At 47.5% G+C, this 13,893-nt stretch overlaps 1 protein-coding gene across 2 annotated transcripts; it reads left to right on the forward strand.

Moving 5' to 3' along the window:
* The first annotated feature begins 1,398 nt into the window (after window positions 1-1,398).
* Window positions 1,399-11,446, forward strand: LOC113407103 (chitotriosidase-1-like). Of its 2 annotated transcripts, none has more exons than XM_029912301.1 (11): window positions 1,399-1,517; window positions 2,735-2,764; window positions 3,682-3,883; window positions 4,909-4,965; window positions 6,431-6,596; window positions 7,307-7,431; window positions 7,570-7,693; window positions 7,953-8,135; window positions 8,337-8,453; window positions 9,396-9,528; window positions 10,882-11,446. In XM_029912301.1, exons 1-11 carry the CDS (start codon window positions 1,493-1,495, stop codon window positions 11,202-11,204), a joined length of 1,485 nt encoding a protein of 494 aa, XP_029768161.1. In that variant the 5' UTR covers window positions 1,399-1,492; the 3' UTR covers window positions 11,205-11,446. The 2 variants fall into 2 exon arrangements, with proteins under 2 accessions (XP_029768161.1, XP_026510936.1); XM_026655151.2 differs by having other exon boundaries at window positions 10,921-11,446.
* The last annotated feature ends 2,447 nt before the right edge of the window (window positions 11,447-13,893 follow it).

Consider the following 13,893-nt stretch of genomic DNA (forward strand, 5'->3'; position numbering starts at 1 on the left):
AGTTATATCCAAGACAATCCAAATCACTGTTCTCCATTGACTGGGTTTTTTCCTAGGTTCGTATACATTCCTGGTGCTATAACGGTGCATAAAGGGTTATTTGATGCATCCAGTGACAAGGTCTCCAGCCTCATATAAAGTCAACTGGTTTCTTGCCTTTGAGCAAAGATTTCCACTTTCCAGACTGGTTTTAGGGCTTTATTTTCTTTCACAAGCTGGTTACAGACCTGCCTTTAGCAGAGTCACTAGTGTAATAACAGGAAAGTGACTGAAAAGGCCACTGTCTTAACCCATAGCTGCTCCTTGTGGGTCTTAAAAGTCACATCTGCTGGCCTTACTGACAGGTGTTTGATGTCTCCTCCCACAGAACTGTTGCAGCCACGGGAGGGCGATCCGGATTTTATTCTGTTTTGTGCATCATTCAACAGAATGGTCAGCTAAGTTCCGCCTGCGGAATCCTTATTCCCTGTGATGTCAGACAGCAGGAACCCGGCCGGGTTTCTAGAGTCAAGAGTGAGTTTGTGACCCCAGCGGTCAGTAAAAGTATCTTTTCACTTGTAAACTGAGCACGTTTGATCTGGGAGTGACTGAGGCTCAATAAATAGATGCCCTCATGGTGTCATTTTACAGGTGGGAGCATACATGCTAGAACTAAGGGTGCCCAGCCCACCACTGAAATGCAGCCACCTCTGGGGTGAACGGCAGCAGCTGGCCCATAGCGCTACACATTTCAGCTTGGAACACTGTGGCAGACTCCTATCCCCCTTTATGAAAAGAGCTATGGGATCAATAGGTCCTGGTTTTTAGCCAAGTCTTTACATGGTTTCCAATATTTTGGGAGCGCTTGACTTAATTGCAGGGAGCCGAGGGGCACTGATCATTTTGTCTTTATCCGACACAAGGGTGAGTTCCCTCAGAGAATGTACTGTAGGAACTCGTTAAAAGCCACATCATCTACTAGTGTTACAGGAGTGCTCTGTACAAGAGAGATGTCTGTATGTATGCAAATAATTACTAGATAACATGCCAGTAGGTAGCACGCAAGATTATGTAGCATCATTTCTGGGTGTTATAGGGCTAACCAACTTCTTTTTGTTGTGCACCATATTCTGCAGTTCTTTACAGGCTGCTCTTAACTACAGCAGGGCTCCTGCCAAGGATCAGTGAATTAAAAGTATAATTAGTCAAACAGAACATGTGCCTCAAGAAATGACTTCAGATACTCAGAATCTTGTGATTCTGTGATCACCAGTGCAATTGCAAAACCTGCCCTTGAAAATTTAGGAGATTGAGCAAAAATCCTGCATGTGGCGAAATCCTTTAACTGCACAGACTGGCGGCATGCACTCCTCTCAGTTCAACACAGCTGTCCTGCATGGGTGTGATCAGATATAAAGAGAAAGATTGAGCCCAGGCCAATGCTGAGCATCAATCTGCAGCCAGAGGCACAACCCAGGTCTACAGAACCCAGCCCAGACCATCTGCAGCCACCATGGGCCGGGCGTTCGTTTGGGTTGGTAAGTTTGCAACTGGAGATGAATTTATGTGGGATGTTACTGAACAGGACTGTTGAGTTTTATGGGATTTGGATGTGAGACTGTATAATGTATTCTTCACCCATGACGTGGATAATGGAAGACATTGGGTTAGGCCAATTGCATCCTGCAAAACGCCAACTACTAAAAAGAGGGTTAGAGAAAAGTTGCAGCTGTCTAAACTGAAACCCAACATTTCTTGGGTTAACCAATGCTGGGATGCTTAACTTCAGTGGTGTTGGTGGAAAAGAGGAACAGTATCACCCCCTAAGGCAACGTAGTATTATCCTCCATCTTGCAGCTGGGAAAACTTTAAGGGACTTTCTGAAGGCCGTAGAGGCCAACGGTTAGAGCTAGCATTAGAACTCAGGAGTTCCTAGCTCTCAGTTCTGTGTTCTTAATCCACTTCTCCCTGCACATTAGTTAATTTACTTTTCAAGATAGTTCTCCTGGGTAAGATTCTTGAGCAGAACCTAAGCTCTGCTCAGCTATAACATGCAACAGTCTTTACTGCCACGTGCCGAGACTGGAGACTGAGAGCGACTTTGTCTTTGGAACTGACTTTGCAGCATGTGGTTCTCTCTGGTTTTGACTTTATTTGTATTGCAGTAGCGCTTAAGTACCCCAGTCAGGAGCCAAGGTCCCATGATAACAAGTAAGGCAAGACACAACCCCTTCCCCAGGTGGGGAACTAGGAAGCAGAACAGAGGGGCAGTGGCATACGTTCGATAGTCACAGTGGTCTCAGTAATAATGGGTCCACAAGAATATGTGTGGTCATTAGTTATGCAATGGACTTTAAACTTATTTCTAGTAGGAGAATTTCTGCATTTCTGCATGGCTGGATCTAGACTGTTCTCAGTGGTGGCAGATGACAGAACAAGGAGTAATGGTCTCAAGTTGCAGTGGGGGAGGTTCAGGTTGGATATTAGGAAACACTATTTCACTAGGAGGGTGGTGAAGCACTGGAATGGGTTACCTAGGGAGGTGGTGGAGTCTCCTTCCTTGGAGGTTTTTAAGGCCCGGCTTGACAAAGCCCTGGCTGGGATGATTTAGTTGGGAATTGGTCCTGCTTTGAGCAGGGGGTTGGACTAGATGACCTCCTGAGGTCCCTTCCAACCCTGATATTCTATGATATTCTAGGCCTGGGGGAGGGATTTTTAAATAACAATCTTCTCTTCTGTTTTTATTTTGCTGTAGGTTTAGCTGTCTTGCTGTTTCTCCAATGCAGTAAGTCACCTTTTCCATGACCATCCATTTCTTAAAAGAGTCATGGGTAGTAGAAAAGAAATCCCTTTGGATAACAGAATAAGGTCCAGTGTTTAGCTAGGATTCAGTAAGCCGTTTCCTTGTTCAGAGGGTTAATTTTTGAAGTGGTCTCTGTGAGCCTGATCCAAAGCCTCTTGAAGTTTCATTAACTTCAGTGGGGTTTAGATGCTACTAATAAGCTCGAGTCAGTTACCTGTATGAAAGCTCTGTGAGCCCATCCACAGCCTGCATGTGTGTAACTTAGCTGCGTTCAGATGCAATGCTGCTTGCAGAGCAGTGGCAAACAAACAGCTGCCCTCCCATACTGTCCCATATGAGCACAAGTGGCCCATAGGCTGTGGGACACATTCACTTTGAAAACAGAGGCAACGGAGGTTGTTCCTACTTAGCTGACTCTTGTCCTGTCTCCATTCAAAGATCGGGCGTAACAGACCCACTTCTGGAGCATGGTTTAGATGTTCAAAGCCCTGTATCACTGCTGTACTACAATTCTCAGTGGGGCAGCCACAGGCCACCGCTGTGGGACAAAGTACAAAGCAAAACAGCAGTGAGGCCTAGCATGGCCATTTCTACACCCAGGTGTGCAACCCACCTATTCTCAAAAGCTTTCGTCACGTCAGTACCAAAGCACGACCATTCCCATTCCCCAGAGACAGGAAAGGAATTGGAAGGGCATTCCAAGTCCTTCTGGGTTTGGGGAACCATGCTAAAAGGAGCACGGTTATGGCCCACATGGACTCAAGAGCCTGAATACTGTACAATGAAATCGAGAGAGTCTGTGAGGCCCCATGCTATCAGCCAACTGAAGGGGTGCATCGCATTTTGATTCCTTGCCTCAGTCCTCATCGCACCTTGACATCTCTCTCCTATTTCCACAGGCTCTGCTTGCAAACTGGTCTGTTACTTTACCAACTGGTCCCAGTACAGACCAGCCCAGGGGCGCTTCCTTCCTGAGGACATTGACCCCAACCTATGCACTCATCTCATTTATGCCTTTGCTGGCATGGACAACAACCGGATCACCACTGTGGAGGGGAACGATGAGCAGCTTTACAAGACTTTCAACGGACTCAAAAGCAAGTGAGTCAAAGGGGAGAGGGGCCTATCTCCCAGCGCTGGGGTCTCACCCCTAGGGAATGGGGCCTCTGGGTTTATCCTGAAGGAGGAGGCAGACCTGGGATTTAAGCTAAGGCTGTTTCTAGCTTCACCGAGGGAGAAAACTCCTTTGGAATCATTATTTATCATGTGCTCAGCAGTGTACAAGACCAAGTCAGTCCCTGGCCCAAGGACTTTAGAGTTTAACCTATCCTCTCCATGAGAAGAGTGGATGTGACAGTTCGAAGACTCATGTTGACATCACCATAAGTGTTAAAAAGCCCAACTTCTTGCATCTGAGAGGGATTCTTCTCTGAAAGATCCACTCAGACACAGAATGTACACGAACGGGTTTTCAGTAGGGTTATAGCAAAATAGAATGTATTATCAAGCGTTGGGGCACGAGCTAAACTAGAGGGGGGGAAACCCCACCATTCACTATCTCAGCATAATCTGGGGACAGTTCCTTAAACTTCAAGGAGGTCCCAACTTCTCCTTCCTCCCGTTTATCTATAGGAAGGTTTGAGGGCGTTTACATTGCAGAAGTATGGAAGCTTTCCCCCAGATTAAGCATCCAGATCAGGGGTAGGCAACCTATGGCACGCGTGCTGAAGGCGGCACACAAGCTGATTTTCAGTGGCACTCACACTGCCTGGGTCCTGGCCGCCGGTCCGGGGGGGGGCGGGGGGGGGCTCTGCCTTTTAATTTAATTTTAAATGAAGCTCCTTAAACATTTTAAAAACCTTATTTACTTTACATACAACAGTAGATTAGTTATATATTATACACATAGAAAGAGACCTTCTAAAAACGTTAAAATGTATGACTGGCACACGAAACCTTAAATCAGAGTGAATAAATGAAGACTCGGCACGCCACTTCTGAAAGGTTGCCGACCCCTGATCCAGATTATGGCTGTGTTTATTAAGATCGGAGAAGTCCAAGTGTGAGGGACACAATGAAAGTGAGCTTTTGCAGCTGCTTTTAAAGCCACCTTTTCTCCCACCCAGGAATCCTGGGCTGAAGACCCTCTTGGCCGTTGGTGGTTGGAATTTTGGCTCTGAAAAGTAAGATGAGAGGATGTTTGTTTTCTGCATGAAAAGCGTGAGGCGGGGGGGAGTGGATTATGCTAAACCTCAAAATCCTGTGATGTCCAGGAGAGTCAGAACAGTAGCGTGTAGGAAGGAGATTGTGCATTCTATCTACCTACATTAGGCACTTATACGACCGCCATTGCCATAGTATCTGAGTGCCTCATAACACACCCGTAGTTAGCCTCAACACCTCTGGAAGGTAGGGCACGGCTGTTTTTCCCCATTGTACAGATGGGGAACCGAGACAGACACTACATGACTTTCCCAAGGCGCACCCAGTCTGTGACAGAGCAGGAACTGAATCTGGGTTTCCTCACTCCTAGACTAGTGCCCAGCCCATTAGTATTATATTTCAGAGCTCAGTCTCCAAAGACAATCAGTATCAGCTGTACACCGCCTCGTGATGCCCACATCAATGTTCAGTACAACCTGGAGTTAGTGGAGTCACTCCAGCTTGACACTGGTTTAAGAACAAGATCTCGCCTGTGGGTCATTACGCCCTTTTTTGACTAAAATTTGTCACTGAGGAGGTTGCCCCAGAATTTTCATTCTGGGCTTTTTGTCATGAAGAGGTGGTCTTGAAAGGCAGAAGCTCAAATACTGTGTTTGGTACTGAGATTTGTGTGGCAACATTTTGGGAAGTTTCCAAATCTCTCGTGCTCTTTGACAGCAATAGAGTTACTAACAGCTGTGAAGTCTTTGGTATTGACAACAATTCATCTCATCAGTGCTTAGCAACTTAGATTTTTTTATATTCATTTGTCAAGCTTTAAACCTGAAGCTCTCCCTGAAAGCTATCTCCAAAGCAAACAATATTCAGAATAGTGCTTTGCAGACAGAGTCTCCTTCCTGCTCTGGATGGGACGTGGGCTGGAATTTAAAGTGAACTGGGGCTGAATATGACCCTGCGAGGACCAGTGGCCTTTCCTCCCAGCTGTATGTAGCCCCAGGGCTGGTGCAAGGAAGTTTCGCGCCCTAGGCGAAACTTCCACCTTGCGCCCCCCCCCCCCGCCCCGCGGCAGCTCCCCCACCCCTGCCCTGAGGCGCCCCCCCCCACGGCAGCTCCCCACCCCAGCTCACCTCTGCTCCGCCTCCTCCCCGAGCACGCCGCCCCTGCTGTAATTCTCCTCCCCTCCCAGGCTTGTGGCGCCAAACAGCTGATTGGCACTGCAAGCCTGGGAGGCAGGAGAAGTGGAGCGGTGACCGCGCGCTCCGGAGGAACGCTGTAAAAAAAATTGGGGGCACCGCTTTTTGGCGCCCCCAAATCTTGGCGCCCTAGGCAACCGCCTAGTTCGCCTTAATGGTAGCACCAGCCCTGTGTAGCCCTCTGTGCTGCTGAGTTTATCTTCTGGACGCAGCAACTGTAAACTAGCCCCCAAATCTGCAGCGGGTGGTTAGCAGCACAGACAGGGTAGTTAACGTGTCACTTCCATGCTAGGTTCTCCAGCATGGTGTCTACGCCTGGTAATCGGCAGACATTCATCCTCTCTGTGGTTGAGTTCCTGCGCAAGTATGAATTTGATGGTCTGGACCTAGACTGGGAATATCCAGGTGCAAGGGGAAGCCCACCTGAGGATAAACAGCGTTTCACTGCTCTGGTCCAGGTACAGTAAGACCTAGGAGTACAGCCCCCTCCTTCCATTGCCAAGGCAGAGATTATAAGGATGCAGGACATGTGTTTTGTCCTCATATTTCACCTGCAAACACTACACAGTCTGCAAAGTCAAAGTCAAAGCTGAGGCGTTCTCTAAGGTAGAGACAGCTAACATCTGAAAGGATCAAACAAGTGACGGAATCAAGTCACCAGACTGTTCGACCATCTGAACCATGTTTTTTGGATCCAAGCTTTGGGCTCATCTCTAGCTCAGATCTCCAAAGAGTGGGGGAAGAGTATATCCAAGGGGCATACAGGTAAGGTCAGGGATTGGACTTCCTAGCCTGCTGGCGCCTGGCTCAAGGAATCCCCACCAGATGAGCAGACACATAATGCCCCCAGTGTCAGAAGATACTGATCAGCCACTTTGATTATTTGCTTCCTGGAATCTACCATCAAGTCCTGTGCCTTCCCAGAGTCAAATCATTCACAGCATCAGCCCTGAATACGTTAATAAATTGATCAAATATGTGATCTAATTGGCATGACCCACAGCTACTAGAATGCTCAGGACCCTACTCTAACTGTGTTTGTCAGACATGTGTGCAGTCTCTCCTTTAGTTTAGATTTGCTTTTTTTTGAAAGAAAAAAAAGATGGAAGGCACAATTAAAAAGGGGATAATTGATGGTTGTTTGGGGCTTTCTATTATTCCCCCTCAGGAAATGGCTGAAGAATTCAAGGAGGAAGCCAAGAGGACAGGGAAAGAGCGGCTGCTGTTGACTGCTGCTGTGGCAGCTGGGAAGGAAAACATCGATGGAGCCTATGAAGTCGAGAACATCTCAAAGTGAGTCTATCCAGCCACACAGTTTTACAGAGGACAGTCAAGCTACAGGACCAAATTCTATTACCCAGGATGCTTTGCAAAACTTCTCTTGCAGAGGGAAAATCAATGTCATCTTGATTCCTTATTCTCCCTTTGTAGGGCCTTAGACTTCATTAACCTCATGACGTATGACTTCCACGGTTCCTGGGAAAAGATCACAGGACACATCAGTCCTCTCTACAAAGGGAAAACTGACACTGGATCTGCTGTGTACAGTAACACTGTAAGTGTCAAAGAACTTTGTAGGTGACTCCTCCTTCTGACAAATAACTAGAGCTCAGCTGCAGGAAATGGTTGAAAAGTCACATTTCCAACAAACCTGCATGTATCATCCTTACCCCTGGTGCAAGTATCAGAACTTGCGTCACAAGCCCCAGACAACAGAGATTCAGTGGCTGTATCACAGTTTGGTTGCAAACTCCAAAAACTGTTCCAGCACCCCTGTTACATGGAGAGACTTCATGTCTGATCCCCCCGTACAGGACTATGCTGTGACGTACTGGAGGAACAAGGGTGCTCCAGCTGAGAAGATCATCATGGGAATCCCCACCTATGGACGGTCTTTCACCCTCTCTTCCTCCGAGACAGGGGTTGGTGCCCCTGCCTTTGGGCCTGGATCACTCGGCCCTTTCACTCGAGAGGCAGGATTCTGGGCCTATTATGAGGTAGGAAAGAATTCGCTTTTCCTGCAAGCGGCTCATTAAATGCTCCTGGGTCTACTGTGATTTAAATATGGTGCCTTGAAACTGCCCCTTTGATCCTTCTATTGGCAAACATGCTAATATTCGTAAGATTATTAATTAATTCAGAGAGGCAGCCAATCTCAGTGGTCTCTTCCCATCTCTCCATTTCTGTATTTTTTTCAGATCTGTACTTTCCAGAAAGGTGGCACCACCAAAAGGATCGAGGAACAGAAAGTCCCGTATTCCTTCAAGGAGAACCAGTGGGTGGGGTATGACGACCAGCAGAGCATTAAAACCAAAGTAAGCAGTTCCTATGCATTCTTCTTGCCACACATTGTGGAAGGCTGGAGGGGGGCTATCGGAACCTTCCCGTAGCCCAGAGAGATGGGCTCCACTTTGTATCATTGTGCGTATCGGCAGACAATGCTTTGTGTGTCCCTAGACTGTGCATCTGAGAATCTCAATGCACTTCACCAAAGTTAACCTGTTAAGCCTCCAGTCCTGCCTACCTTCTGGGAAGGCTAGTGTTATCCCATTTTACAGATGGGGAAATCAAGGCACAGAAAGGTAGGATGACCAGACAGCAAGTGTGAAAAATCAGGACAGGAGATGGGGGGTAATAGGAGCCTATATAAGAAAAAGACCCCAAAATCGGGACTGTCCCTATAAAATCGGGACATCTGGTCACCCTACAGAAGGAGAACGTGACTCGCTTGAAGTCACAGCAAAAGATGAGACTAGAAGATGACTTATGTGGTGCGCTGTGAGCGGAAACATTGGCCCATCAGCAGGTGAATTCAGCAAACAGGCCCCCCACAAGCCCACACAATCTTTTCCTTGAGTGTAAAGTGTAGGAGAGAGGATCCAGACAATATTCTGGGGCAGGGAAGTTTCATGACTTGCAATGTGCTCCACCCTGAAAACAGAATCTTAAGGTCATATGAGATTTCAGACCAGGCAGGAAGCAGCACAAGGCTGTAAACATCCCAGGCATGAGCACCCTTAACCCAAACGGGATTCCTGCCTACATGGAGCTTCATTGGTTCAAGCATAGGCAAGCTTTTAGCATGCACTTGCCCCTTCTCCCATCCACCTCTCAACCTCATGGCAGGTTGTTTTGGACTTGCAAGAGGCTCCTTAGATGAGTAACAGTTGCTGGAGTTCTAACAGAGGCGAGATGTTTTAACTTCCATCTCCCACCAGCACCCAATGTCACAGTTTCGGAGATTTTTCCTCTCCCAGGTTCAGTATCTGAAGAAGAAAAGTCTGGGAGGGGCCATGGTCTGGACCATCGATCTGGATGATTTCAGCGACTCATTCTGCGGCCACGGGAAGTACCCTCTTCTGCAAACTCTGAAGAAAGAGCTGAGATGCGGTAAAGCATGAGTTAAGGGTCTGCCCCATACCGATAATGCAATATCTTCTTGACACATGTATTTTTTTATTATTGGGCAAGAGATTTTTCGAGGGCAGGGAGAGAGAATGAATTGCAAACTTGCACCACAGCCTCAGCCTCCTCTGAACACTCTCAGAGTCTCCAGGGAAAGCCCTAATGGCAAAAACATTTATGTAATACACCATTTTTCTTTTAAACGCCCACGGCCAGCTTTTGGTTTAGAGCGCAAAGGCTGGAGCTGCATGAGTGTTGCAGGGCCCAGCCTAAAGAGGGGAGCCTGGGACACAAAACACCCTGATGAAAGTTGTCTGAAATCTTTGCATTAGGCCACGTTGTTATGCCTCCTAAAATTCAGTCATGCAAGCCTGGGGAAAAAGCCACGTAACTAGGGAAATATAGAGAATTGGAAGAGTTTGCATCTAACGCTCATGAGCTGAGCCACCAAACCTGCCAAAAGCAGGCTGGGAAATTACACATCAGAGACCCCTCCCCAGCATCATAGCTTTGTAGCTGATTAGCCCAAAGCTGATTTAGTTTAAAGCCACGCCTCTTGTAATAGCATTATTTGTTTCTCCCCCCAGGCCTGTTTCCATGTTATTCCCCATGTGCCCTGTTCTCTCTGCTCTGCCAGACCACCACCGTCACACATTTGTATCCCTCTTGGAAACTCATTTCTCATACAATCCTCCCAATAAACCAATCCACTTTCAACCCCACCCTATTTAGATACACTATAAAAAAGATCAACCAGAAATACTGCCATGGTTTGTGCATCTCTAAAGTAAATAGCCACATTGCATTGCTGTAACATTTGTCCTCACTTATCCCATTCCCCTCCCTTGTTTCCCTCCCCTATGTCATGGGCAAACTCTTCAGAGCAAGGTCCTAGGAGACTTTGGGGTGCTACCAATAATCTATCCAGCCACCATGTATTTACGCTTCAACATTAAGTCACCTTTAGTTTTACAGGTGTCTCTACCCAAAAGTCTCTAAATAGTGTAGCATAACATAGTCCATATTTATCGCACCAAACAGTAATTTACCAGATCGCCTTTCTATGGCATTCAATTCAGAGTTAGAATCCTTGTGGACTTTATGCCAAGTCCACTACAACTGCTGCGTATCAAAAGGTTGTCCTATTGTTGGTTTGTTCTGCCCTAGAGAGCCACTGATCTAGCTATCGGCACCTTTACATCATCGCTCGTTCATATTTCACAATAAAAAGCCCTGTGTCACCTAACAACCATTTAAACCACCACCAAGCTGTCTAAAACCTCCAAGGGATTGACCACAAAATGTCTCCCTTCGTTCCATTTTCTTTCTGACTAGTAGATGCCGATAACGTTGTTCCTTCTGCTAATGCCTCCGCAGGGCTGGTTCAGACGACGCCTGTTCCAGAAACCACCATCAGCTCCACTACATCACCGCCAACTGTTTCATCCTCAACCCTCAGCTTCACTACACTACCATCCATCCCTGCCACAACTACCAACTCCACGACCAGCAGGTTTTGCCTCCATAAGGCCAATGGGATCTACCCGGTCCCCGAGGCCCACGCCATGTTCTACATATGTGCCAACAGGCGCACCTTCCGAATGTCCTGCCCGGAAGGGTTAATTTTCGACTACTTATGCAAATGTTGCAACTGGCCTTAAAAGCAAAGAGCCTCAAATCACCTTCCTAGAGAATGAAATAAGAGATTGATTCGTATCAGCTCAGATAGTTTAGTTTCCTCTGCCATCAAATCCGAGCTTAGGAGATGGTCTATATTGCAAGTGTCTCCAGCAACCTTCTTCTCTGGCCTGGGTGAGTTATTTTCAGGGGCAACAACCATCGCAGTAATACAGGTCAGAGTTAGGGAGGGGAGTGAGCGGAAGCAGAATATTGGCACTGACAAGTAGGGCTGATGGATTTTCAAACTGTCGTGCATTTATTTCTTCATTTTGCATTGGTCTCTTTTAGAGTCTGACTTCATCCTCTGTCCTTATTTCATGTTTGTTTGCTCCAAGAAAATAAAGCTTTCATTTGTAAATGAAGTTGTTGTACTTTTCTTCTATTGGGTAGAAGTGTCAGGCCCTATAAGCTACTGAAAAATGGGGCAGGGAGGAGGGAAGGAATGAGGAGATTTATGGCCTCTTTACATCCTTACATCAATATAGTATCCTAGAGTTTGATGTGTGGTTCACTAGACAGTACAGAAGCATCATGCATTCTCTCAGCTCCATATTATCCCTCTTGGAGAGCTCAGCAAGATAAATTCAAGATGTACTGGAGTGTCTGTAGGAGAACACCATCTGCTATTAGTCCAGTCTGCCACAGGTGTCAAAGCTGTTTCTTCATCTTGCGTGCTTACCCAGGAAGGTTCGACTCAGACACTCAGGGCCGGTGCTACCATTAAGGCGAACTAGGCGGTTGCCTAGGGCGCCAAGATTTGGGGGCGCCAAAAAGCGGTGCCCCCAATTTTTTTTTACAGCATTCCTCCCCGAGCACACCGTCGCTGCTCCACTTCTCCCGCCTCCCAGGTTTGCAGCGCCAATCAGCTATTTGGCGCCGCAAGCCTGGGAGGAGAATTAGAGCGGGGGCGGCGTGCTCGGGGAGGAGGCAGAGCAGAGGTGAGCTGGGGTGGGGAGCTGCCGCACGGCTCCCTGGGGCGGAGAGCTGCTGTGGGGGGGGCCCCTCAGGGGGGGGGGGGGGGCGGGAAGCTGCCGCAGGGCTGGGGGGCGGGGTGCAAGGTGGAAGTTTCGCCTAGGGCGTGAAACTTCCTTGCACCGGCCCTGGTTATATGGTTTTCAAATCATGCACAGGAAGGTCAAGTGATCTTTCTGATACCAGAGACCCAGCCCTCCCCCCAAACCTAGGTCTTCCATTGGCCAGGACTTTGCTGTTCCCACTGGGCCAGTGACCCTCTCAAAAGCAGAAATCCTGACACAAGTGCAGATCTCTGGGCCATTAAACTTAGGGATAGATTCACAATATTTCCAACACCAGATAATAAAGGTGGCCTTACATCTGCTATGGGAATGACTTTAACTGCCTGGGACTCCTAATACATAAAAAGCATCCGATTTCTTCCTCTCCAAGGAGTCCAAGGGCTGTGGTTTTTATTTGTCTTTGATATTTCGGAGGCACGTAACTTGGTATCTAATCACGAAGCCTTCACAAATTCACTTCCCGAAGAGAACAGAGAGGCACCGACAGACCAGCCTGCAGAATCCAACACAGGTCATCCATCATTGCCCACGTGGACTGACCCAGATGAACTGAAGTTTAGACCTTACCTACATGCTAAGGTGGTCACATTAGTGGGCCAGGGATCTTTCTGAATGATTAGAAATACAGGCAGCAACTGTCAGCAAGTGCTGGAGTAAGTGACTCCAAATGCATTTGGTCTCCACCGCTCTTGTGAGGATTCATCCATGGAGTAAATTCATTCCTGGCCTAAGACCATTCAAGCAAACAGAGTTACCCTACGGACAGACTTGGCTCAGTTGCTGCTCATCTTAAAAACCAAATAGGAATTTTGGAAGGAATATAACCTTCCTGCTTCAAGGCACAAGCTGACCTTGAATGGAGAGTTATGGGGAAAAGATAACCTGTCCCTGGGGGAAGTTGTTTATCCCATAACTGCAGGGTTTCTCACACCTTCCTCTGAAGGAGCAGGTGTTGACCATTGCTGGAGACAGGACACTGAGCTAGATGGACCCATGGTCTGGTCCGGAGCGGCCATTCCTCCATCCTTGGAGAGCCTGGCCCCGAAGGTGCTATGGGTAGACAAATATAAATGCATTAAAACATTCTCACTGCTCTGTGAAGCATGATCCCCATTTTACTGCTGGGACCTCAGCAGCACAGAGGAAGTGATCTGACCCAGGTCACGCTGGGAATCAAAGCGAGCCAAACAGTTTCTCGTAACACCCTCCCCTTGGCAAAGTAGCCACAATAGCAGAAGTGAAAAAAACAACAAGGCTTATCAGGCTCTGAGCCCCTTTGGGGCCAATCTCGCTGCAGTGGGAGCTTGCAGGCAATGATAAGAGAATGAGGCTTGGAGATTACGCAACTCTCTCCAGTACAATGACACTATTTAAAGACTCTTTGCTCTACATCTTCAAGAACAGTAATAAATCCCAGAAATGTGTACTCAAGGTCTCCCGCTCCTTGCCTCGGCACCATTTGTGTTTGCACATCAGGCCAGAGCCAGGCTGATGGTAGGTATTGCAAAACCTACACAAGCGCGCACACAGCGCATGCTAAAATTGCACAAGAATTCCTTCACTAAAAATAGCCAGTTGAGTTCTCAGAGAGACAGAGTAAATAAGACTGTTCCTTTGTGAAAAAGAACATGCT

This window comes from Terrapene carolina, unplaced genomic scaffold, assembly GCF_002925995.2.
Source record: "Terrapene carolina triunguis isolate 2854851 unplaced genomic scaffold, T_m_triunguis-2.0 Scaffold198, whole genome shotgun sequence".
NCBI lineage: Eukaryota > Metazoa > Chordata > Testudines > Emydidae > Terrapene > Terrapene triunguis.